Consider the following 27,664-nt stretch of genomic DNA (forward strand, 5'->3'; position numbering starts at 1 on the left):
AATAGAAGTATTCCAAATTTAGTGGAAGCTGAAATGGGAGGAAAAAGGAACAATTCTTTATCAAACACTATTTTTTATTATATTAATACTCAAAATTCATCAATGGCAGATTACATTTAACAAAAAGTTGTTTTGCTGTTTTTTATCCTGCAATCTATGTTGATGTTCTTTGTATATGGGGCCAGCTCCACCAAATAATTGTTCACTGGCTACACTACTGGGAGGAGCTGACAAACACTGGTGAGCTAGTGGCAATAGATACTGGTATTTGTGTCCATTTCTTTTTCACCACATTAGTGAATCGTCTTTTAGAAGAAGTCTTTTTTCTTTTTGTACTCCAGTAGGTTTGAATGTGGCACTGAAAGTATATTGTCATTTTCAAATTCTAACGTTTGTAACAATGTTTCTAATGGAAATTCTATGATTCAGCCACAGCTTGTTGAAGGCTGAGTTTCAATTTCAAATCAGCACCTTTTAAAGCTAGTAGGTACGCAGTCATCTTGAGATGAGTTTGGAGCTCTGATTTTCATCATCATCAAAATAAGTGTAACTCTTCAGGCTTTCCCGGCAATCTAATGACATCTTGGGTTGTCGGGTGTTCTGCCGGATATCAGTGTTGTACTTGCACGATATTTCGGTCACGTAGCTCATAACCTTCATCAGGTGCGACCTGAGACTGCTCCTCGAGTGGACCTGGTCCACTGCCTATGGCCTTCCCCCTCCACCAACGGCTGCAGGCGCTTCCTCTGTGGTCCGCGCCCATTCCCTGCGACCTGCTGGAGTGTTGCAGCTCCGTTTTCCGTCCGCTGCGGTTCTAGGTGTTCCCTCTGCGGTCTGCGCCCACCAAACCCGCTCCTGGGGGTTTCATCTACGGTCTGGGGTACCAAGCGTTCCCCCTGCGGTCCGCGCCCGCTCACCACGACCTGTTGGAGTGTGGCCGCTCCGTTTTTCGTCCGCTGTGGCTCTGGATGTTCCCTCTGCGGTCCGCGCCCACCAGTCCCACTTCTGGGTGTTCCATCTTCGGTCTGGTGCGCCTGGCAGTCCGTCAGGGGCGCGTTTTCCATCCCCATGTCTCTGGTTCTTCTGTTTGTGTAGTGTTGCAGCTGGCCCCGTTGCTCCTTTAACAATTCCAGAGCCGAATCCCAGGCTCTGCTTAGCTGGTACCCTGTGTTACGGTTCATAAGATCGTCAGCCATTTTTATTTCTATCGATTCTCTTATAACACTGTCCCAAAATCTGGGTGTTTGTGCTAGAATCTTGGTATCCTCATACTTCATGGCATGATCTAGTTCTAGACAGTGTTCAGCAATGGCTGACTTAGTCACCTGTCTTAATCTAGTGTGCCTCTGATGTTCTTTGCACCTGATCTCCACAGTTCTTGTCGTCTGGCCAATGTAGGACATGCCACATTGACAAGGTATATTGTAAATCCCTGGTCTTCGTAACCCCAGGTCGTCTTTGACACTCCCCAGCAGTCCCCTGATTTGTTGGATGGACAGAAAACACACTTGATATTTAGTTTATGGAGGATCCTACTGATTCTGGCAGAAATAGAGCCAGCATAGTGCAGATATGCCACCTTCCTTGCTCCATCTTGGTCTTCTTCAGGAACCTGTGGTATAGTGGCTGGTTGGAGTGCCCTCTCAATTTGTCTGTCCATGTATCCATTCTTGGAGAAAACTGTTTTGAGATGTTCTATCTCTATAGGTAGATTCTCTTGGTCTGACAGGGCACGTGCTCTGTGGACCAAAGTCTTCAGAACCCCATTCTTCTGTGCAGGGTGGTGACAGCTGCTGGCCTGCAGATATAAATCAGTGTGTGTTGGTTTTCAGTACACACTGTGGCCAATTGATCCATCTGGTTTCCTCTGGACTAGTACATCCAGAAATTGCAGCTGGCCATTCTTCTCCAGTTCCATGGTGAACTTGATATTAGGGTGGCATGAGTTAAGATGTTCAAGAAACTCACTGAGCCTGTCCATCCCATGTGGCCAGATCATGAAGGTGTCATCCACATGCCTAAAGAAGCATGTGGGTTTAAATGTGGCTGTCTCCAATGCCCTCTCCTCAAAACTCTCCATAAACAAGTTGGCAACCGCAGGGGACAGTGGGCTGCCCATAGCTACACCTTCAGTTTGCTCGTAGTATTGGTTTCTGTACAGGAAATACGTGGATGTCAGTGTATGACTGAACAGGTCCAACAGAGCACCGTCAAATTTCTCTGCAATCAGTTCTAGTGAGTCCTTCAGTGGGACCCTGGTGAATAGCGATACCACATCAAAACTAACCATGATGTCCGAATCTGTGATGTGCAGTTGCTTGAGGCGTTGCAGGATGAAGCGTTGGCAGAAGTGCCAACACCGGGTTGCTAAAGGAGGCCGAAATGCACGCTTTTAAGCTCACGCAGATTGGCGTGAGGTCTGGAACAAGGTAAAGGAATTAATAGTAGCAAATAAAGTACGTAGTTGATGTAATACTTAACTTTAATCCATAATTGGAGAACATCGCTCTTGATGGTACATGTTTTATAATTTCATTATTAATTGGTAATGGCGCCTTGCTAGGTCGTAGCAAATGACCTAGCTGAAGGCTTTGCTAACTATCGTCTCGGCAAATGAGAGCGTAATTGTCAGTGTAGCGTCGCTAGCAAAGTCGGCTGTACAACTGGGGCGAGTGCTAGGACGTCTCTCTAGACCTGCCGTGTGGCGGCGCTCGGTCTGCAATCACTGACAGTGGCGACACGCGGGTCCGACGTATACTAACGGACCGCAGCCGATTTAAAGGCTACCACCCAGCAAGTGTGGTGTCTGGTGGTGACACCACACAGGAAATCTTCTGAGTTGCGGATGTGGTGAATACATTTCCCCACATATGGAGACAGGAGACCTTTCAAGTACTTGGCTGTTGTGTACGTAGGTGCCCCAATATTACTGACAATTGGACGTAGGGGCACGCCCCCCTTGTGTATTTTAGGCAGACCATACAGTCTAGGTGGCACTGGCACTTTTTCCCGTAGTTGTCTGATGATCTTATCGGGCATCCCTGTTTCCTTCAAGAGAGCACTAGTCTTCTTGGCCACCTTGTCCATGGGGTCACTCTCCAGAATTCTGTATGCAGGGTCCTCCAAAAGTTGGCGTACTTTCTCATCATAATCCACCCGCTGCAAGATGACAGTGGAGTTCCCTTTGTCTGCTGGCAGTACCACAATGCTGTTGTCTTCCCGGAGTTTCTTGAGTGCAAGCCTCTCCTCGGTTGTGATGTTCGATTTCGGCGGCCTGGCCTTGGTGAGGGCCCTACAGGTCTCTCAGCGGACTTCCTCTGCCACATTAGGTGGAAGTGTGGCTGCAAATTGCCCCACTGCACTGACTAAACCTGAAATGGGTACATTTCTATGGGTCGTAGCAAAGTTGAGACCCTTGCTGAGTACCTTTAAGGTTGTATCATCAAACTGTATGCCACTCAGATTCGTCACAGTGCGTGTCTCTTCCGTCTGCTGTGCTTTCTTACTCATGTGGTCAAACTTTGCAGATTGGCAAGATGAGGCATTCCTTCTAGCACACTAAGCTAAAGACCAGGAGGCACGGTCTACCCAATCCCAATCTTCTCTTGTTAAGGAGGCTTCCATGTACAGATGAATGTGTAACAGCTCCCTGGCCACAACATCTAACCTGTGGCGCATATCTCGAATCCTCTCTCTCACCAGTGCCATGCTGGCTCTGCGTTTTATCTTGTTCGCCGCTCTGGAGTTGATGTGATGTTTAATTCTGGCAAATACTGGTACCACTTCTCCATCTCGACACCTCAGCAAAAAACTGAGAGAACTCAGCATCTTCCCTTTTTCTGATATCCGGCAGAACACCCGACAACCCAAGATGTCATTAAAATAAGTATTTGGAACTAGACTTGCTATATGACAATGCCATTGAAAAATTTGGACCTTTATCGTCGATCTAAATACGTCACAATTGTGTGCCTATAAATTTTGGTCAGTTCTCCAAATCTCATGTTCGAATTCAACTCATCATCTAATTTTCTTCTAAAATTTTGGAATTGTTCTGAAGTACTAGTTTTTGTTTCTTCTTGTTGTAAAGTGATCACAAGAACTTGAATTAGTGGTATGACATGAAATGCTCACTTGAGAACTGCTTAAGTTTGTAGTAATTTCTTCAAATGGTTTCATTACTTTGAAAAATTTTTGAACAGTTATACAGCCTTCAGTGGAGATCATCATAACTGGATTTGAACATAAGTATAAAATTAGCAAATCCTTGATATTTGAAAATTGTTCCCTCACATAGAACATGCCGTTCCAGTGCAAAACAGAAGAAATTAATCAGAATGAGATTTTCACTCTGCAGCGGAGTGTGCACTGATATGAAACTTCCGGGCAGATTAAAACTGTGTGCCCGACCGAGACTCGAACTCGGGACCTTTGCCTTTCGCGGGCAAGTGCTCTACCATCTGATCTACCAAAGCACGACTCACGCCCGGTACTCGCAGCTTTACTTCTGCCAGTATCTCGTCTTCTACCTTCCAAACTTAATAGAAGCTCTCCTGCGAACCTTGCAGAACTAGCACTCCTGAATACTGGCAGAAGTAAAGCTGTGAGTACCGGGCGTGAGTCGCGCTTCGGTAGCTCAGATGGTAGAGCACTTGTCCGCGAAAGGCAAAGGTCCCAAGTTCGAGTTTCGGTCGGGCACACAGTTTAAATCTGCCAGGAAGTTTCATATCAGCGCACACTCCGCTGCAGAGTGAAAATTTCATTCTGGAAACATCCCCCAGGCTGTGGCTAAGCCATGTCTCCACAGTATCCTTTCTTTCAGGAGTGCTAGTTCTGCAAGGTTCGCAGGAGAGCTTCTGTAAAGTTTGGAAGGTAGGAGACGAGATACTGGCAGAAGTAAAGCTGTGAGTACCGGGCGTGAGTCGTGCTTCGGTAGCTCAGATGGTAGAGCCCTTGCCCGCGAAAGGCAAAGGTCCCGAGTTCGAGTCTTGGTCGGGCACACAGTTTTAATTTGGCAGGAAGTTTCAGAAGAAATTAAATTAATAGATAGGATTTTCATAAAAAAGAAATACACAATACTTACACTAAAGATATACCACAAAATTAAAATTCATTTATATATATGTAACAATATTCACCATGTTGGGCAATCTGAATGACAGATAAAGCAGGTTGCTTAACATGTTCCCTTTGAATTTTTGCCAGCTTGGTTTGTGGGACTAAGGAATTATTTAAAAGGGTGGCAATTTTTCTCAATTTAGCCATAAGTTGTAGGAGCCACTCCTGTGATACCACAGCAGCTCAAATACAATATGCAATGTATTGCACAATTCATGTCATCAAAGTCAGACAAATGTAAAGTTTTAATCATGTCAGATCCACAATCATGTATAATACAATACACTGCTTGGTGATTTATGCCCCATTCTTGAAGTATCATTTCAGATTTTGTCAATATTACATCACCTGTATGATGCCCAGTCATGACTTCACATTTCAAAATTATAGACATCTTGCGAAAATTCTTTGAAGTATCATGAAAAGTTAAACTAAGCAATGAAGTTCCAGAATGCAGATCAGACCATATGTCAGTTGAGAAAGATTTTTTTTTTAAATTCTTCAAGTAAATTTTTGATTTTTCATGCCAGCATATTGTACATGTTCTCGCTAAAATACAAAGTAAAAAAATAAAAAAAAATAAAAAAAAATCATGAACTTTCAACTTATACTTTGGAAGAACAGCATGCATTACTCAGTGAAAGCCAGTACCCTAGACAAAATTAAACAATAAGTACTGGAGAGCAATCATTTCAGCAATCACATAATCCATTTGTTGATATTTTAGGTGTGATTAATACCAATAATCATTTGCTTGCAGACATTGTTGCAATGTACATTGCTGTTTAGCATCTTTGGACATAGTAAAAGAAACCTATAACAATGACATAAAAATAGTAAAATACTCAAGAATTTAAATATGTAAAAAGAAATACAAAAATAAAATACCAAGTTGTTAAACAGAGCACATCAATAATTGACAGCATGCCCAGCTAAAGCGACAATTGTAAAAGAAAAGTTTCTTAACCAATTTGTAAATAATATTGCAGTTTTTCAGCAGGAAGTTAATATAAAAATATTGTATTTTATTCTTCATATTGCAACTAGGTTTTGTTCACTTATTTACTATCATTAGTGTTCATTTTAGAACTGATGATAGTAAAGAAGTTATTGGCACCTGGTATGCAATATAGAGAATAAAATGCAACCAATAAACTAACATTCTACTGAATAAATGCAAGATTCACATTGGTTCAAATTATAAACAGTTACTTGAGTACAATCACTCTTCTTTAGATAAATGGAAGATCAAATTCTTGGAATTTTTTTTTTTATATAGAGTGCGATAACTTTTTGAAGTGCTCACCTCAGATAGGGTGATGGGCAGGGATGTAAAACCAGTTTAAATTTCGTGAAGCGCTGCCAACATACACTCATTTGCAGCTCAAATACTACAGTGGTATCTTTATTCCATGGCACAGACTGTTATATGCTCATATCGTGAAGTGCTGGCAGCAACAAGAAAAGGTACATTATCTTTCAACTTGTACCAACACGATCTAAGCAGATCTAAGGGTGAGGTGAGCTCTTTAAAATGTTATCATATGGAGAATCATTTTGACAAAACAGTTTTGCACCAGCAGTGGACAGAGCTCACCCTATAACAACTGAACTATATTATTAGTATGGGCTACATTACTATAAATATTGACTAACCTTTTGTTTTTACATCTCCACTCGAAGTCCAATAGTTTCATCTAACTTCTCAAACTCTGCAAAATTCTCAACATGCAATGATTTAAGATGACTCTTCAATGAGGTGGTTGTACGCCCTTTTCACGAATATACTTTGTCATAGATTTTGCTTTTGGTACTTAAATCATTAATCTCAACAAAACAGTTCCAAATAAGACTCGTTTTTGGTTTCATTATTGCACTCTTTAACTAATGTTACACCACAAAACTGTTGAGTAAAAACCACTGTACAATACAGTAATATTACACAGCAAAACAAAGTAGACTGCCGGGTGAGAAAATGCTGTACTTTCATGGTGATGGCACAGATCACTGCGTAATCATCCAATAAAGCATAATCGCTAAGGGCACATGTTGGCTTGCTACACACCCCACCGAACAAACTCCTGTCTCTGCAACAGCTGGCATGTTGGGCCAATACACTCTCGCATCAACTATCTCGTCACTGTTGAAAGTTCCAATAAACTTCTAATATAAAAATGTGGAAGTGGATGTGGAATAATGTGCAGAACTTCCACAGTTGTGGAAGTGGAAGCAGACGTCTGTTGCACCACTAATCTACATCTATGTGATTACTCTGTAATTCACAATTAAGTGCATGGCAGGGGGTTCATCGAACCATCTTCAAGCTATTTCTTCACCATTCCACTCTCAAACAGCTGGTGGGAAAAATGAACACTTCAATCTCTCTGTGCAGGTGGGCACCAACAAAATATTTTCACACACTGATGAAAAAGTAGGTGATTGAGATTTCATAAGAAGATCCTCCCACAGAAAAAAACACCTTTGTTTTAAAGATTAACACCCTAATACATGTACCATGTCTGTGACACTCTATCTCCCATTTTGCAATAGTAGAAAATGACTTGCCCTTCTTTGAACTTTTTTGAAATCTTCCATCAATCCTATCCAATGTGGATACCATACAACATAACAACACTCCAGAAGAGGGCAAAAAAGAGCAGTGTAAGCAGTCTCTTTAGTATACCTGTTGGATTTTCTAAGTGTTCTGCTAATAAATCACAATCTTTGGTTTGCTTTCCCCCAAAAATTATCTATGTGATCATTCCAATATAAGTTACTCGTAATTGTAATCTATAAGTATTTAGTTGAACTTACAGCCTTTAGATTTGTGTGATTTACTGTGTGACCTATATTTAGCAAACTCTTTTTAGTGCTTATGTGGATGACTTCACACTTTTCATTATTTAGAGTCAATTGCCACTTTCCATGCCATACAGATATCTGGCTAAATCATTTTGGAATTAGTTTTGATCATCTGATGACTTTACAAGATGATAAATGATAGCATCATCTGCAATCACAACCTCACCTCTACTTGCATTGCTTCATCACTATTAAAGTGAAGTCCTTCAAGTTGTTCTTTAAGTTACACAAACAGATGAAAATCGGATGGGGACAAGTCGCGACTGTATGGAGGATGATCGATAACAATGAAGCGAAGGTGTTGGATTGTTGTGGATGTTATAGTGCTCCTGTATGGTCTGGCATTGTCATGCTGAAGGAGAGGGTGCATCATATGTGAACAAACTCTTCAAATTCGAATGTTAATTACAGCAGGCTGTTTCTCACACACCGACATAATTCCATTACACACCACCATGCTATAAGCTACAATTCTGAGCCCTCTATCAGCAGAGGGCTGCAAATATCTAAACATGAAGAATAAAAATGTAGAATGTTAGCAACTTTTTTTAAAATTTAAAAAGCTTTTAAAAGTTTTCACACAAAAATTTCAGAGGTATTACTTTTCACCATGCCCTCTTAACACCTGCATAGAGAGTGAAATTGTTCTGTGTGTTTTTCATAATTTTCTAATCTCCAGACTTACAGATCATTTTAGTATCACCCGTAGCGAAGAGTAATCTGTTGCTGCAGTGGCAAAATTTTCACATACATCGCTCTTTCAGAAAATACGTTGATATCAAGACATATTTCAAAGATCTGAGAAATTTGGGTGTAGAAGTAATGATTATCTTCGAACAAAATATTGGTACTTACAATGACTAATACAGCTGGTGTATATTCTGTGTCTCCCATTTCTCTGGAGTTGATGATTAGCTCCACACCATACCAGAAAGCTAAAGCATAGCTGCTGTATATGATGAACCACATGACACCACCTCCCAGGCCAGAGAAAAAACCTCTCCTGATGCCAGTTGTCTCAGCTGCATGAAGTCTCTCTTTGTACCTAACAAGCAATAAAACAGATTTACATTAAATTAGTTTTTCAGTCATTTGATTCAGTTCTCATTCATTACCAAATGTAATAATCTAGATATTTCAATAAATATCAAATTTACAGACTTTTTAAAAAGATTCCAAGATAGTGTCTATTAATTTCTTTTGTTTTATCTTATTATTTAAATATGAACTAGGACAGATTACCACTCACCACAAAGGGGAGGAAATGAGCAGTAAACTGGCACAGCAATCAGAGATGACAGGGCCCAGGGGCCATGTGAAAGGTGTGTGTGTGTGTGTGTGTGTCCTTACCATTTCATCTGACAAAGGACTTTGTCATTTAGTTAAAAAAACAGGCAACAGTATACTTTTAAATGTGTCCATCTGGTGTACAACACCTGTTTTGTGTGATAACCTCTCAAATTCATACTGTTTTTCCCTTGCAGATTTTCCACAATTTTTCTGATGTTTTGAATGTTATAGTCAGTTTCCGCAACACTAATAAACAGTTCTTTCTTTTTCTTGTGTGCGTATCTACACCTCTTCCTTTCCCTGCTGTTACTCCATAATTTAGCTCCTTTGCGATTATAACTTTCATTGCTTGGGAAACTTCTTCAGATTATTTTGCACAGTTTTATTACCTTGACTTCCTTCAGTTTCATTTCTTTGCTTCATCTTTATCCCAATCCATAAATTAAACAGTGGAAAATCCAGGGTGGAATGTAACAATAATATGAAAATGATAGTTGCTACTAACCTTATAGTGGAGAGGCTGAGTTGCAGACAGGCACATCAGGAAGTTAACTTTTGGCCAACAAAACACACACACACACACACACACACACACACAAATGCTACTCACACACATATGACCAAAGTCTCTGGCAGCTGGCTCCAGCTATTTTGACTGATTGGCGCATCTCCCCCTTTGTTCATCCAAACAGCCTAGGCAGAACTGGAGCCCATGGGGTTCTTGATGGTCTTATTCAGTGAAACTGATACTTTTGAGTCTAGGTGCTGTCTTTCTGTGAAGTCTGTTGGTCAGTAGAACATCCACGATTCTACGACATGGCCCATCTAGGTGTAAAGCGATTTTTATCATAACCATGGAACCTTAATTTCTTTTATCAGCTAGTGCCCTCTTGTAATTCATGAAAAACTTCCCTCACGTCTCCAAAGAAACTGAGCTTGGATGACTTTGCTTTGAGTAGAGCACAGGATGAGTCTTGACAGACATGTTTAGTCACTTTATGTGTCAGCGATGTTGAACTTGTTCTAATGCACCGACAAGACCTGAGATACAGCACACTTTAGGTGTAACCACGAAAATGAGGCATCTTATTTCCAGTGTTGTGATGGAGTCCACTATCTCTTCCTCAGATAGATTAACAGCAGTCCAGTCAATTTCTTCCTGTCATTTTGTGCATTAGGAATGTGTATGAAATTTCCCTAAGTCAACAGCAGCTATAATGAGCAGGCATCATCAGATGTTACATCATCAACAGGACCACAGGAAGGCCAAGGGTAGGGGTGGAGGACAGGTATAAAGAAAGGAGCAGCCCCTTTACAGTTCAAAGTGACTTAATGATGATAACTAAGTACATCACCAAAATATTGTACCAATCTGACATTAATAAATGTCCACAAAAACTTCAGTTAATATCAGCAGCAGAAAATCATGAGAACTTATCTTTCTGAAATAAAATGAGAGAAAACAGTGGCAAATATTTGCTGATGTTGCAGAAATAACATCAAGAACAAAAACAACTACCTCCTGCACCCTGACCTGTTCCAAATGAATTTTCTACAAAAGTATCAAAACAATTTATAAAAGGATTCACTGGAAATAACTAAGTATTTTTCTTTACTGTACTTTGGCCACAATTGCGTTTTGTTATGGCAGATATATAACATCTGACTAGTTTCGAACTACGAAGTTCATTTTCAAGCCAAACCTATTACGGCTACACTAACAGTGCTCATTTAGGGGACCAATTCACACACAGACAATAGACACATTATACATAGTCACACAAAATGTGTGGTGAAAAGGCAGAGATTTTTCTTAGTGGCATACTTCTGCTGCTGTTTGTGTTTGGTACGTTTTCACCATGTTGCATATGCCAATTACCTGTTATAAATCTTGCTGTTGAATTACCACCTCTAGAAATTGTTCTGGTGGTCCAGATATTCTATCCCATCGTTCTATATATGAACTTGCTTTTCTTCTGGACTTTGATCCTTGCTGTGTGATCCTAAAATGTTGGATCATGATAACTACTTCAAGCTACCAGATAAACTTCAAACTGTCATTTGCACTTCTCTGTTTTTAGTCCTCAAGTTTCAATATGACAGATCCCAGTAATCAGAACTCAAAGTACTTTAAACAAACATCAAACATTAACACCTACAGATATATAACATCTGACTCTTGGGCCACATACTAAAATTCGCTTTAACATAAAAGTGATTAATTTGCTTTGGGTTCCATTGATATTGTCGGTGGCCCTCTTACTCTGAGCCTTCCACAACACCCCCAACTTGGAGTGCCAAACCATACGTAGAGCCTCACACAACAAGAGAACGTCACACATCACACAAACTGCTCACTGCTACCTGATAACACGAACATCTTTAGGTGGTACAAATATAGATAGTGGACTAGGATATCTGATAAAAGGCCCTGTCACATTACAAACATCAGACCAATTTCACAATGTAAATGTATTTATGAAGTGAAGCTGAACTAGACTCAGGTTCAACTGCACTTTATCAATTGTATCTACATCTACATCTGCACTGTGAAATTAGTCTCACATTCCATGTGAGTACATGCCATGTACATTACCCATATGCAAATTCATTGCTGCCTAGCCAGGCACCATTAGTGCAGCTTTAATACACGAGGCTTGAAAATGAACTTCGTAGTTCAAAAGTGATCAGCAGCATAATAAAACGCAACTGTTACTGAAACTATGTAAAGAATTTATGTAATCCAACTTGCTGATCCTGCATTAATGTCATGTTGGATACATGTAAATTTAGTTTTTTGTTAGTGGTTCTTCAGTCAAATGAGGTTGCTGTCCTAATAAAGTTTAATTCCCCCCAGCAGTACAACTTCAATCTGTTTAGCATAAACAGTCTACATTTACATCTGTGCAATTGTACTCTGAGAGTCATTGTGAAGTGACCAGAAGAGAGAGTGTTAATTGTATAATCATAATAAAAAGTATCCTTTTGCAACAACTAGCTGGAATTACAACTGTGCAAAGCCCGCTTATCTACCTGTTTTGGATTTGTCATAAAATGACACTCCTGTGCCCTCTTAACTTCCAGCCCTGCATTGAGAGGTTTTCACAAGTACTACAAATGAGCTGCATCAAAAGCTCTACAAAGATGGGCAAATGAACAATGGGAAGATGTATGTTTCAAACCAGACCTTACTGGTATAAATGACTAGGACCCGGATTGCGCTCACCAACTGCTTGTACTGCAGGTGCAATCAAAGTAGCAGTTTTTGTGTCAGTTTTAGTTGTTGTGACTCGCCAATCTTTCAAAGTGCTGCCGTGTAGTTACGCGCATCCTCTGCATGCAGCGCTGTCTGCCAGCGATGCAGCAGCCGCGCCACCTAAGCGGCCAGCCAGCCAGCGGCCGCTAGACTTGGACTCAGTGCTGATTTGACTGTTACCGTGTACACATGTCTTACTTGCAACAACTTTGTCTACTTGTTCTGCAACTTACATGTATTGTGTCATCTTTGAAATATATGTGTTCAACTTGACGTTATAACAATTGGCAACGAGGTAGTGGATTTTTTCTTTTCATCATTGACCCACAGGTTTCCATGGCTACTTTAGAGCAACTATTGCAAGGTCTCAATGAACAGCAAATGCTTCTCACATCAGCGATTCGCGATTTCGTCGTGGCATCCAATGTGGGGCGTCTCTCGTCGTTGCCTATACCTCCTTTTCCTCCTTACGACAAACCGGCGGAAGACTAGTCTGATTATGAAAAACGTCTTCGACAGCACTTCTTGGCATTTCACGTCATGGATGAACAAACATGTAAGTCTCTGTTCCCTTCATCGATTTCACCTCAAATGTATCGGTCATTGTCACAATTGGATCTTTCGAAGGATCTTGCATCTTTATCCTTTGTTGACATGTGCTCACTTCTCTCCCTATATTTTCTAAAGCATATGCATGTGGTAGCCTCTCATGTTGCCTTTTATCATTGTCAAAAACAACCGACTCAATCCTATCGCGCTTGGGCTGCTGAACTTCACGGCCTCAGTAGAAAGTGTCAATTTGTTACTGAAGTCCACAAAGAATCCTATGCCGATTCCATGGTACGGGATGCTATTATCCAGTCGGCGCCCGGTACAGAAGTTAGGCAACGTGCCCTTCAGTTGGCAAATCCGACTCTAGATGAACTCCTATCCATCGCACAGTCTTTTGAAATTTCTCATGCCGCTGGAGCGCAAATAGAGGCGTGGGCTGACGTCGGGGAAATACAACCTCTGCGTGCTGTTGTCGACGCGTGCAGCGTGTCCCCACCGGCTGACGTGGCCGCAGTACGCTCCCAAGTGCAGCCTTGGCCTAACCGTAAACAAACCTCTAAGAAACTGCAGCAAAACCCCCGGCAACTTCCTTCATGTCCGCAGTGTTTTACGAAACATTCACGGAAGGATTGTCCCCAATGTTGGGCCGTGTGTCACAACTGCAAAAAGAAGGGTCATGTGTCATCCGTTTGCAAATCGGACCGCATACATGATGTTAATGAACATGATGCTGCTTCTGATTCTGTGTTGTCTGTCAATTGTACTTCCCTTTCAGGGTAGTTATTCCTCACTGTCCAAATACTTGGTCAAGATGTTCACATGCAGGTGGATACCGGTTCTGCTGCCACTATCAACAATTCTCAGACGTATCTTCAGTTGGGTTCTCCAACCCTATCACCTGTCCCTAGGCAATTATGGATGTACAATAAGCAGAAGATTTCTCTCTTGGGACAATTTGATGCCGAGGTATCTTACAAATCCGTCGTTCGCACTGTTCCCATATTTGTGGTCGACCATAGTAACGCGGAGAATCTTTTTGGTTTCGAAGCCTTTCGCGTTTTTGGGTTCTCCATAGATGACTCTGTCAATATCATCTCTGATGCTATTCCTTATGCTCACTTGGATTCCTTGTTGATGACATTTTCATCCCTTTTTTCTCCTGGGTTAGGCCATGCAAATGACTTTGAAGCTCATATCACGTTCAAACCCACTGCTCGGCCTAAGTTTTTTCAGGCTCAGCCCATTCCTGTGGCCCTTTGTGATCGGGTCAAATGGGAGCTGGATCGTCTCACTGCTTCAGGGGTCTTGATCCTGTCACTTCTAGTGAGTGGTCCTCTCTTGTTGTTGTTGTTGTTGTTGTTGTTGCTAAGCCCAATGGTGATATTCGTCTCTGTGGTGATTTTAAAGCCACTGTAAATGCTCAATGCCTCATCAACACTTACCTTATGCCCTGACCTGAAGAATTGTTTACTAAACTTGCTGGAGGCTAGTATTTTTCTAAAATTGACCTGTCAGAAGCTTATCATCAACTTCCTCTCGACGCTGCTTCCCGGCAGTTTCTGGTCCTTAACACGCCTTTCAGCCTCTATCAATACCAACGATTGCCATTCAGGGTTTCCAGCACCCCTGCTCTTTTTTTAGCGATTCTTGGAAGAATTATTGCTCCCTGTCCCTGGGTGTATTAATTATATGGACAACATTGTTGTCACTGGCTCCACCACTGAAGAACATCTTCAGAATCTCCACACACTTTTTCATGTCTTACAGACTGCCAGTCTTAAGTGTAATCTTCAAAAATCACAATTTTTTTGGGCATCTATCATGTACTTGGGGTTCCAACTCTCTCGGGATGGTATTTGTTCGCTTCAGCAAACTGTCACTGTGATCAATGCCCTTTCTAGCCCTACATCTGTTAAGGAACTGCAGGCCATCTTGGAGAAAATAGCATACTATCACAGGTTTTTACCATCTGCGGATTTGGTGGCTCAACCGTTGTATAAAAATGTGCCCTTTCACTGGTCCGCATCATGCGATGCGGCTTTCCAGAAATTGAAGACTGCTCAAACAGACCCTGTGCCTGGCTACTTATCGACCCGGCCAACATCTCGTTCTTGCCATAGACACCTCTCAATACGGGGTTGGTGTAGTCCTTGCGCACCGTTTTTCTGACGGTTCTGAACAACCCATTCCTTATGCCTCCAAAACGCTCACGGATGCTAAACGAAAATAGTCTCAAATTGAAAAAGAAGTTTTGGCCATTATTTATGCTCTTCATAAGTTTGGTGTTTTTCTTTATGGATCCAAATTTCATCTTGTTACGGACCACAAACCACTTGCTTCCTTCTTTCATCCATCAACGTCACTTCCTGACAAGCCTGCACAACGCCTCCAGCGTTGGGCTCTTTACTTATCTCGTTTCAATTACGAGATTCATTTCTGGCCAACGGCTAAACATGCAAATGCTAATGCACAGTCTCGCCTTCCCATGGGTCCTGATCTGGCATTCGATAGGGACGAACTTTTGTGTTTCCACCTGGATGTTGCCGAGCAGCAGGTTGTGGATGAGTTCCCCATCACCGAGGACCGGGGACCAGCTGGCGGCTGCTATGGGTTCTGACACTACCCTCTCCCGGGTTTTACGCTGTATTCAGAAGGGTTGACCAGATCATCCATCTGCTAAGATTTCTGATCCGTTGCGGAACTACTACGCTTTGCATTACCGCATCACGGCTAGGGATGGTGTTATCTTCTTTTCCACAGAAAATGCTTCGCCGCGTGTTGTGGTACCTGCGTCTTTGCGTGCATCGGTCTTGCGCCTCCTTCACCAAGGGCACTGGGGGGTCTCTCGCACAAAATCTCTCTGTCGTCATGTGTACTGGCCTGCCATCGACCCTGAAATCTCACACATGGTCGCTGCCTGCGGCCCTTGTGCGTCACAGGTGCCACCCCGAAGTCATCTTTGTTACCGTGGCCTTCGACTGAGAAGCCCTGAGAGCGTATTTATGCTGACTTCACGGGACCTTTTTTAGGTACTTATTGGCTACTTGTAATTGACGCCTACTCTAACTTTCCTTACATTGTCTGTTGCACGTCGCCTACCACTGCGGCAACCACAAATGCTCTAGCTCGCATTTTCTCTTTGGAAGGCCTTTCCTCTACTCTTGTCACTGATAATGGTCCGCAATTTACCTCTTCTGAATTTGCGGATTTTTGGGCCCGTCACAGAGTCATGCATGTCACGGCCCTTCCATTCCATCCACAGTCAAATGGTGAGGCTGAACGACGGATCCGCACATTTAAGACTCAGATGAGGAAACTCCTGACTTCTTCTGCTGCTGATGATGATGCGCTTCTCCAATTTCTGGCTTCTTACTGTTTCACCTCCATGGGCAACCACAGCCCGGCTGAGCTCTTACATGGCTGACAGCCCCGCACACTACTTCATCTTCTGCGGCCTTCCATCTCACGGCCGCGGGTGCCTTCGCTTGGCCGGTTCACTGCCGGCGACCTTGTATGGGTACGGGGATATGGCAGGTGGCGAAAATGGAGTCCTGGCCGCATCTTATGACACCGTGGCTGTCGCCTGTATGAAATCCAGACGGACACGGGTATTCCAGTGTATCATTTGGACCAGCTTCGGCCTAGTGTGCCGGCAACGCCTGTTCCGAATGCCGCTACACCACCTTTGCCTCTACCTGATGCTCGGGATCTTGGCATCTCTCATTACTCACAACGCAGCCCTCTCACCATCATCTCGGTGCCAGCACAAGAACGGACGCCAGCAAGAGACGTGCCCATGCAGGAACCGGATGACCATCATCTGTCGGAGCAACTCTACTCGCCTCCTTCTCCTACAGATGCTGACACATCACCCACGTCTCCTGTTATAGCAACTGGACTTGATGCAATGGGCAGATTGGTGCACGGGGCCCCAGCAGATTCGAGCCCTACGTCTCCTGTCATCTTGACCCGTTATCATCGGGGACGCTTCCGTCCGTACGGGAAGCCTCCTCCTCGAGACTTTACGGCCAGTCAAACAACACCTATGGACGTTGGCAATCTACAGGCCAACCCCATCAAGACCAGTGCAAAAAATTCAAAGGGGGGAAAAGTGTTGTGACTTGCCGAACTTTAAAAGTGCCGCCACGCAGTTACACGCGTCCTCTACATGTGACGCTGTCTGCCAGCGATGCAGAACAGGGCCACCTAAGCGGCCAGCCAGCCAGCGGCCGCTAGACTTGACTCAGTTATAATTTGACTGTTACCGTGTACACATGTCTTACTTTGTCTACTTGCTCTGTGACTTACATGTATTGTGTCGTCTTTGAAATATGTGTGTTCAACTTGACGTTATAACATTAGTATGTTAAAATTTGTTGATTATACATAAATAATATTGGCGCTAAGTATGTCATCAAATGTGCGCACACACACACACACACACACACACAAAATGGACAGATTACGGTGGTTTGTGTGTGTGTGTGTGTGTGTGTGTGTGTGTGTGTGTGTGTGTGTGTGTGTGTGTGTGTGTCTGTGTATGTCAATTGTAAATGTGTTTGCCTGCCACTCAATGCTTCCGCTATGTGATGCATAGCAGTCTAGCCTAGTTCATTGCTATTCCATCCCAGATGTTCAATTGTTTGAAAATTTAATAACATTTAGTTGTAAATAGAGTTTATAACAACCACTTTACTATGTTAATGAATAGTTTGACTTTTAAACCCTCTTGTCTCTCTCTTTTATGATTAAAATTACGAAACTCTACAAATTACCCGTATAAACATGGACAACTCAAGACAATATAGATTATAAAAAGTCATTTATCCATGTTTGCCTCTTCTTCTCAACACCAACAATAGTTGGTGCCTGTCAATGACAAAACTGCCTATAGTGGCTTATACCAGGAGCTAGTCAAGAAATGCATTTCAGCCTCAAAAGTGCACTGTTTCCTATTTTATAAGGGATCCAATTCCACAATATAGCCAAATCAGACCTATAAAAAAACTTCAGCAATGTCAGGAGATGAGAACAGAAGACAACAGAATATAGCATATCAGAAGCCAAAATGTTTTATGGTAACCGACAAAGGCCATGAAAGTCTAAAATTTTACATACCTCTCAACTTCTTTTTCTTGGCCACCAAATGCCATTACAGTTCTTATAGAACTGAGAACTTCTTCAACAGTTGCACCAGCTGTTCCATATGAATCCAGTTCTTGTGCAGTGAGTGAGCTTTGAACCTAGAATGCATACTCAGTAACAATAAATTTGTTTTCTCAAGGAAATCTAACTTTCATCATGAAGTCAAGAGATATATATAGGGTGGTCCATTGATAGTGGCCGGGCCAAATATCTCACGAAATAAGCATCAAACAAAAAAAAACTACAAAGAATGAAACTTGTCTAGCTTGAAGGGGGAAACCAGATGGTGCCATGGTTGGCCCATTAGATGGCACTGCCATAGGTCAAACGAATATCAACTGCGTTTTTTTTTTTTTTAAATAGGACCCCCATTTTTTATTACAAATTTGTGTAGTATGTAAATAAATATGAATGTTTTAGTTGGGCACTGTAATAGTCACAAACGTATAAGTATGTGGTATCATGTAACATTCCTCCACTGCAGACAGTATTTGCTTTGTGATACATTACCCATGTTAAAATGGGCCATTTACCAATTGCAGAAAAGGTCGATATCGTGTTGATGTATGGCAATTGTGATCAAAATGCCCAACGGGCGTGTGCTATGTATGCTGCTCGGTATCCTGGATGACATCATCCAAGTGTCCAGACCGTTCGGCAGATAGTTACTTTATTTAAGGAAACAGGAAGTGTTCAGCCACATGTGAAACGTCAGCCACGACCTGCAACAGATGATGATGCCCAAGTAGGTGTTTTAGCTGCTGTCATGGCTAATCCACACATCAGTAGCAGACAAATTGCGTGAGAATCGGGAATCTCCAAAATGATGGTGTTGAGAATGCTACATTAACATCGATTGCACCCCCATCATATTTCTGTGCACCAGGAATTGCATGGTGATGACTTTGAATGTTGTGTACAGTTCTACCACTGGGCACAAGAGAAATTATGGGTTGATGACAGATTTTTTGCACGTGTTCTATTTAGCGACGAAGCATCATTCACCAAGAGCGGTAACGTAAACTGGCATAATATGCACTATTGTACAACGGAAAATCCATGATGGCTGCAACAAGTGGAACATCAGCAACCTTGGCGGGTTAATGTATGGTGCGGTGTTGTGGGAGGAAGGATAATTGGCCTCATTTTATTGATGGCAATCTATATGGTGCAATGTATGCTGGTTTCCTAAGTAATGTTGAAGTGGTATTAAAAAGCATATTTCTTTACATACTACACCCATATGCAATAAAAAATGGGGGTTCCTATTTAAAAAAAGACAGTTGATATCCATTTGACCTATGGCAGCGCCATCTAGCAGACCAACCATAGAGCCATCTGGTTTCCCCCTTCAGGCTAGACAAGTTTCGTTCTTTGTAGTTTTTTCGTTTGACGCTTATTTTGTGAGATACTTGGGATGGTCACAATCAATGGACCACCCTGTATATACACCTCAATCTTTTCCTGCCAAATAAATGACATTCTAAAACAGAAAGGTGCAACATGTGAATAATTCTGACATTACAGATTTTATTGAACACATACTGAGAATTAAAACAAAATTTTGATATTATTAAATTAACATATCCACTAAAATTACTCTTTCATTTTGCAGTCATTGGAAACTTTGCTAGGAACCTCAATTTTTATAAACATGTGCCTCTCTCATTATCTACAAGCCTAATGCAGATTATAATCATCTATGCCTTACAATATACATCAAGTAAATAAAAATAATATTAAACATGAAACACTTCCTAAGGTCCCCCCCCCCTCCACACACACACACGCACACACACACACACACACAATGACAGATTATAGTGGTTTTGTGTGTGTGTGTGTGTGTGTGTGTGTGTGTGTGTGAAAGAAATTGTCTTGTATGTAGGTAGAGACGTGAGAGGAGTGGAGGTGGGTTGCCTTTTTTTTTCTCACGGGGGATAGGGGAGGGGGCACAGGCCTTGATGGTGATTATAGGACAGAATCTGGGAGGAGATGATAGTGGTTATATGAGTACATTTAATGTTATATTAAGTGGTCAGTCAATTTAAAGAGTGTGTGGTTTGCCAAGTTGGTTTGATCATTTAAGAGTTGTTTCTTTTCTGTTACGGTTTTTTGGATGTGGTTTTCTTGTAAGTTGGGGAGGTGATTTTTGTTTTGTTTATCCTTATGATTTCCATATCTGTATTTCTGGCTGTAATTTTATGTTGGTGTTGGTGTAAGATGATATGCAAAAGTTGAATGATTCGTCCTGTATGTCCTTGCTCTTAACTGTTCTTTGTATCTGGTGTCAAATGTCCTCCTCGTTTGACCTATGTATCTTACTTCACATGTACTGCATTTCACTTGATACAGACCAGGGAAGTATTTCTGAATTGAGTTGCCGGTTTGGTGTGCTATTTTTATGCCTTGTTTTTTGAAAATATTCGATATTCTGTGTGTGTATTTGTGGTTGTATGTCACTGTGTACAATCTTTTACTTTCTGTTTCTTTGACACTTTGTGTTGTTTCTTTTCTTGTACTTTGTTGATTTGTTTGTGTGTGATTTTGCCCTTGGGTTGGTGACAGATGGGTGATTGTTCTTTTCTGTTTCTTGATTTTCTTGTTCAGCTTTGTTACTAAGTTCTCTTTGTATCGATTATTTATGGCTATTTATATTTTGGTATTCATTTCTTTGTTGTAATTGTCTGTATCTAATGATACTGTGTTTATATAACTGTGTCTGTTGCTGTCAGTTTTTGGTATATGGCAAATGTGTGTTGGTTGTTTTAAATCCTTATGGTGATTTCCAAGAAATTTAACTGTCTACAACTTTTATAGTCCTGTCTTCCTCAGTTGCATGTAATATTACGGTATATTGATAATTTTTACTTATGGACCGTCTGACCGTCAAGCGTTCAGTGCACAGTGTTGTGGAATGTGGAAAAAAACCGCAAATTGGCGTTCATAAGAAGAAGAACAACACCAAAAATGCAACAGGAGCGTAGTATGTAAGAAATTGTCCAAGCAACCTGTAAGTACAGTTCAAAACATTACTACTTAATAGGAAATACCAACCACCAAAACTGTTTATAACCTATAGGCACAATGACAAAAATGTAAATAAAATAGTTAACCTATGTACATATTCCAGGCCACTGATGATGCCTTGCAGAAAAGCAGAAAATAAAGGCAAAACGCGTATGGCACTAAAATTGTGTTTTATTCAGTTGCTGTCAGACGGTCCATAAGTAAAATATATACCGTAATATTTAACTGTCTATTTTGCTCTTTCTCTATTGTAAGATGTATTTTCATGAACAAAATTTATGTCTATATGTAACTGGTCAATTTTATTGTTTGGTTGATCTATCAGGCACAAGATGTCATCCATATATCTAATTCAGTATAGGATGTTGCACCCATATGGCACTATTTTGTCAAATATAATCTGTCCTACATGGTTCATAATTTGCGGTGGTTCCAGTCAATGGGGATGCCACTAGTATATCCTTCACTATATAAATAGAATTCATTATTGAACTGAAAATAGTCCAGTTCTGTAATTAGCTCTAGAAGCCTGACTGTTTCTATGATGTACTCATTTGGAAGTGTACTGTGTGTCTTATACCTTTGTTCTATAATGTTTATTGTTTCAGTTATTGGTATATTGGAATATATATTCTCTACATCAAATGACAGGAGGATGGCCATGTCTGGAACTTTTATGTCTTTCATGTAGTGAATCAATTCTGTGGTGTTTCTTATGGTCCTGTCCTCTAGTAATTTGTAGTTTTCTGGTGAGATTTTCAACATGTATCTTGCAAGTGGGTTAGCAGGAGCATTTCTATAGTTCACAGTAGCTCTGATGGGGAGATCTTTCTTGTGTAGCTTTGGCTGGCATCAGAGGGAAGGTGCTCTTGGACTTGTTTGTAGCAATTTTGTTTTTTCTTTGTTTTCTATTTTACGTTCAATGTCTTTCAGAGTATTTCTCAACTTTGTTTGGAAAAGCTGTTAGTTGGATCTTATTTTAGTTATACAGTTTTATTTTTTTGTGATGAATTCTTGTGTCTTACTGATGTATTGCTCACTGTGTTTCCCTTATGTGTCATTGTGATGATGGAGTTGTGTTCCTGTAGTTCCATTTTAAGTTTTGTCAGTGTTATGGAATCAATAATGTTTTGGTTTCCTCTGTTTTCTTTTAACTGTGTTATTAGGTTTTTGATTTCATTACTGACTAGCTCTCTTGTCAGACCAATGTTTACCTCACTTGTTTCATTTCTGTTTTCCTGTATGAGAATGCGTTCTGATTCAACTATGAGGTCTTTTATGTATTTTTCATCTATCTGTGTGCTGATGTTGTGTTTCAGACCTTTCTCGAGTAGTTTTATTTCTTCTGTATGCAAACAGTGTCAATGAGGTTGACCAGTCTTGGATAGAAGTAATGTTTTCATTAGACTGGGTGTAATTTGTGGCTGTGTGGGATGTTTGCTTAGCTTTTAAATTTGCAAGCTTTCTTTTGTGAGGTTTTTTTTTTTCTTTTTTTTCCATCATTGAATATGTACGATTTTCAACCTTGCTAAAAAGATGGGAAAAAACAGCGGTCTGATGTAATTCTTTTAGATCAAATTGCAGTCAGCTCAAGATGGATAACCTATAGCAATAAATTTAAACAGCTGCTGTGGAAGATGGCCCCGCAAACAAACTTATGATGGTCACCTTGTCAGGTATTTCCAAGTGGCCTCTACATGATGTTTAAAAAGATACATCTCAACCTGCATTAAACTATTCAAAATATAAAGCTTAACACCATTTGCAGGTCAAATAAGTTTTGCATTGTCCCAGTTCCCAAAACTCCTGAAGACAGATGTTGACTGTGGATATTGTCTCACAGACACAATCCCTTTGACTGTTCAGAGATGTCACTAAACCTGCCCAAAGATGTCAACAACCATGCATGAGCAGCGCCTATTAGACGGAGGGGGTCCGACAGCCAATCAGTGCCAGTCATTCCACCAGGAAGGAGGTACATGGCTCATGTTGTCTGTAGTTCAACCATGCCTAGATGGTCAATACCATGGTTTGATCGCATCTGCATTGTTACTCTGTGCCAGGAAGGGCTCTCAAAAAGGGAAATTTCCACGCGTCTTGGAGTGAACCAAAGTGATTTTGTTCAGTCATGGAGCAGATACAGAGAGACAGGAGCTATCAATGACATGCCTCGCTCAGGCCACCTAAGGGCAACTACTGCAGTGGATGACCACTACCTATGGATTATGGCTCACAGAAACCCTGACAGCAATGCCACCATTTTGAATAATGCTTTTCATGCAGCCACAGGACATCATGTTATGACTCAAACTGTGCGCAATAGGCTGCATGATGCGCAACTTCACTCCCAGCGTCCATGGTGAGGTGCATCTTTGCAACCATAATGGGTCCAACAACATGGCGAATGGACCACTCAGGATTGGCATCACGTTATTTTCAGTGATGAGTGTCACATATGCCTTCAACCAAACAATCATCAGAGACTTGTTTGGAGGCAACCCGGTCAGGCTGAACACCTTAAACATACTGACCAACGAGTGCAGCAAGGTGGAGGTTCCCTGCTCTTTTGAGGCAGCATTATGTGGGACCAACGTATGCTGCTGGTGGTCGTGGAAGGCGCTGTAATGGCTGTACAATAAGTGAATGCCATCCTCCGACTGATAGTGCTACCATATCAGCAGCATATTGGTGAGGCATTCGTCTTCATGGACAACAATTTGCACCCCCATTGTGCACATCTTGTGAATGACTTCCTTTAGGATAATGACATTGCTCGACTAGAGTGGCCAGCATGTTCTCCAGACATGAACCCTATCAAACGTGCCTGGGATAGATTGAAAAGGGCTGTTTATGGACGATGTGACCCACCAACCACTCTGAGGGATCTACACCGAATCGCCATTGAGGAGTGGGATAATCTGGACCAACAGTGCCTTAATGAACTCGTGGATAATATGCTATGACGAATACAGGCATGCACAATGCAAGAGGATGTGTTACCGGGTATTAGAGGTACCGGTGTTTACAGCAATCTGGACCACCACCTATGAAAGGCTCAATGTATGGTGGTACAACATGCAATGTGCGGTTTTCATGAGCAATAAATAAAAAGGGTAGCAATGATGATTATGTTGATCTCTATTCCAACTTTCTGTACAGGTTGCGGAACTCTCGGAACTGAGGTGATGCAAATTTTTTTTTTTATGTGTATATTGTGCCTAAATACATTAATGTACAGGTTAAAAATGTTCTACCAGTGCTAAAAAAATGAAACAAATAGCTCAAAAAAATTGGCTGAACTATGAAATCAAGTCTCTTTATGCCAAAAAGCAAACTCTAAATAGGGAACTATATACAGTACATCTTAATCTTATGAGTATTCTGAATAATACAGCTGTTTCCTCCCATCTTTTTAACAATGCTGAAAATCGTACATACACAGTGAAAGAAAAAATGAAAAAAACTCACAAAGGAATAACTGCAAATTTAAACAAACACCCAACACAGCCACAAATTACACCCAGTCTAATGAAAAACATCACTGCTATCAAAGACTGGTCAACCCCACTAACACTGCTTTGCATACCGAAGAAATAAAACTGCTCAAAAAAGGTCTGAAACAGAATGTCAGCACACAAATAGACGAAAAATACATAGAAAGCCTCATAGTTGAATCAAAACGCATTCTCACACAGGAAAACAGAAATGAAACAAGTGAGAAAAACATTGGTCTGTCAAGAGAGCTAGTCAGTAATGAGAAAAAACCTAATAACACAGATAAAAGAATACAGAGGAAAGCGAAACAATACTGATTCCATAACACTGACAAAACTTGAAGAATTAGAGAAATTACCCACTTGCAAGATACATGTTGAAAATCTTATCAGAAAACTACAAATTGCAAGAGGACAGGACCATAAGAAACACCATAGAATTTATTCACTACATGAAAGACATTAAAGTTCCAGACATGGCCACCCTCCTGTCATTTGATGTAGAGAATATATATTCGAATATACCAATAGCTGAAACAATAAACGTTGTTGTTGTTGTTGTTGTCTTCAGTCCTGAGACTGGTTTGATGCAGCTCTCCATGCTACTCTATCCTGTGCAACCTTCTTCATCTCCTAGTACTTACTGCAACCTACATCCTTCAGAATCTGCTTAGTGTATTCATTTCTTGGTCTCCCTCTATGATTTTTACCCTCCACGCTGACCTCCAATGCTAAATTTGTGATCCCTTGGTGCCTCAGAACATGTCCTACCAACCGGTCCCTTCTTCTTGTCAAGTTGTGCCACAAACTCCTCTTCTCCCCAATTCTATTCAATACCTCCTCATTAGTTATGTGATCTACACATCTAATCTTCAGCATTCTTCTGTAGCACCACATTTCGAAAGCTTCTATTCTCTTCTTGTCCAAACTATTTATCGTCCATGTTTCACATCCATACAGGGCTACACTCCATACAAATACTTTCAGAAACAACTTCCTGACACTTAAATCTATACTCGATGTTAACAAATTTCTCTTCTTCAGAAACGCTTTCCTTGCCATTGCCAGTCTACATTTTGTATCCTCTCTACTTCGACCATCATCAGTTATTTTGCTCCCCAAATAGCAAAACTCATCTACTACTTTCAGTGCCTCATTACCTAATCTAATTCCCTCAGCATCACCCGACTTAATTTGACTACATTCCATTATCCTCGTATTGCTTTTGTTGATGTTCATCTTATATCCTCCTTTCAAGACTCTGTCCCTTCCGTTCAACCGCTCTTCCAAGTCCTTTGCTGTCTCTGACAGAATTACAATGTCATCGGCGAACCTCAAAGTTTTTATTTCTTCTCCATTGACTTTAAAACCTACTCCGAACTTTTCTTTTGTTTCCTTTACTGCTTGCTCAATATACAGATTGAATAACATCGGGGACAGGCTACAACCCTGTACCACTCCCTTCCCAACCGCTGCTTCCCTTTCATGCCCCTCGACTCTTCTAACTGCCATCTGGTTTCGGTACAAATTGTAAACAGCCTTTCGCTCCCTGTATTTTACCCCGGACACCTTTAGAATTTGAAATAGAGTATTCCAGTCAACATTGTCAAAAGCTTTCTCTAAGTCTACAAATGCTAGAAACATAGGTTTGCCTTTCCTTAACCTAGTTTCTAAGATAAGTTGTAGGGTCAGTATTGCCTCACGTGTTACAACATTTCTGCGGAATGCAAACTGATCTTCCACGAGGTCGGCTTCTACCAGTTTTTCCATTCATCTGTAAAGAATTTGAGTTAGTGTTTTGCAGCTGTGACTTATTAAACTGATAGTTTGGTAATTTTCACATCTGTCAACACCTGCTTTCTTTGGGATTGGAATTATTATATTCTTCTTGAAGTCTGAGGGTATTTCACCTGTCTCATACATCTTGCTCACCAGATGGTAGAGTTTTGTCAGGACTGGCTCTCCCAAGGCCGTCAGTAGTTCTAATGGAATGATGTTTACTCCCGGGGCCTTGTTTCGACTCAGGTCTTTCAGTGCTCTGTCAAACTCTACACGCAGTATCGTATCTCCCATTTCATCTTCATCAAAATCCTCTTCCATTTCCATAATATTGTCCTCAAGTACATCGGCCTTGTATAGACCCTCTATATACTCCTTCCACCTTTCTGCTTTCCCTTCTTTGCTTAGAACTGGGTTTCCATCTGAGCTTTTGATATTCATACGAGTGGTTCTCTTTTCTCTGAAGGTCTCTTTAATTTTCCTGTAGGCTGTATCTATCTTACCCCTAGTGAGATAAGCCTCTACATCCTTACATTTGTCCTCTAGCCATCCCTGCTTAGCCATTTTGCACTTCCTGTCGATTTCATTTTTGAGGCGTTTGTATTCCTTTTTGCCCGCTTCACTTACAGCATTTTTATATTTCCTCCTTTCATCAATTAAATTCAATATTTCTTCTGTTACCCAAGGATTTCTACTAGCCCTCATCTTTATACCTACTTGATCCTCTGCTGCCTTCACTACTTCATCCCTCAGAGCTACCCATTCTTCTTCTACTGTATTTCTTTCCCCCATTCCTGTCAATTGTTCCCTTATGCTCTCCCTGAAACTCTGTACAACCTCTGGTTCTTTCAGTTTATCCAGGTCCCATCTTCTTAAATTCCCACCTTTTTGCAGTTTCTTCAGTTTTAATCTACAGTTCATAACCAACAGATTGTGGTCAGAGTCCACATCTGCCCCTGGAAATGTCTTACAATTTAAAACCTGGTTCCTAAATCTCTGTCTTACCATTATATAATCTATTTGATACCTTCTTGTATCTCCAGGATTCTTCCATGTATACAATCTTCTTTTATGATTCTTGAACCAAGTGTTAGCTATGATTAAGTTATGCTCTGTGCAAAATTCTACCAGATGGCTT

At 41.1% G+C, this 27,664-nt stretch overlaps 1 protein-coding gene across 3 annotated transcripts in view; it reads right to left on the reverse strand.

The window, feature by feature from the left end:
* LOC124621951 (multidrug resistance protein homolog 49-like) overlaps positions 1 to 27,664 on the reverse strand; it is an 891,132-nt gene that overhangs the window by 211,360 nt on the left and 652,108 nt on the right. For all 3 annotated transcript variants that reach the window (XM_047147468.1, XM_047147470.1, XM_047147469.1), the window contains exons 8-9: positions 18,197 to 18,321; positions 8,836 to 9,025 (exon numbers count right to left, since the gene is read on the reverse strand). In XM_047147468.1, the coding sequence (XP_047003424.1) occupies positions 8,836 to 9,025; positions 18,197 to 18,321 (315 nt within the window). The remainder of the gene's footprint in view (positions 1 to 8,835; positions 9,026 to 18,196; positions 18,322 to 27,664) is intronic.

This window comes from Schistocerca americana, chromosome 7 (genome assembly GCF_021461395.2).
Source record: "Schistocerca americana isolate TAMUIC-IGC-003095 chromosome 7, iqSchAmer2.1, whole genome shotgun sequence".
In the NCBI taxonomy this organism is placed as follows: Eukaryota; Metazoa; Arthropoda; class Insecta; order Orthoptera; family Acrididae; genus Schistocerca; species Schistocerca americana.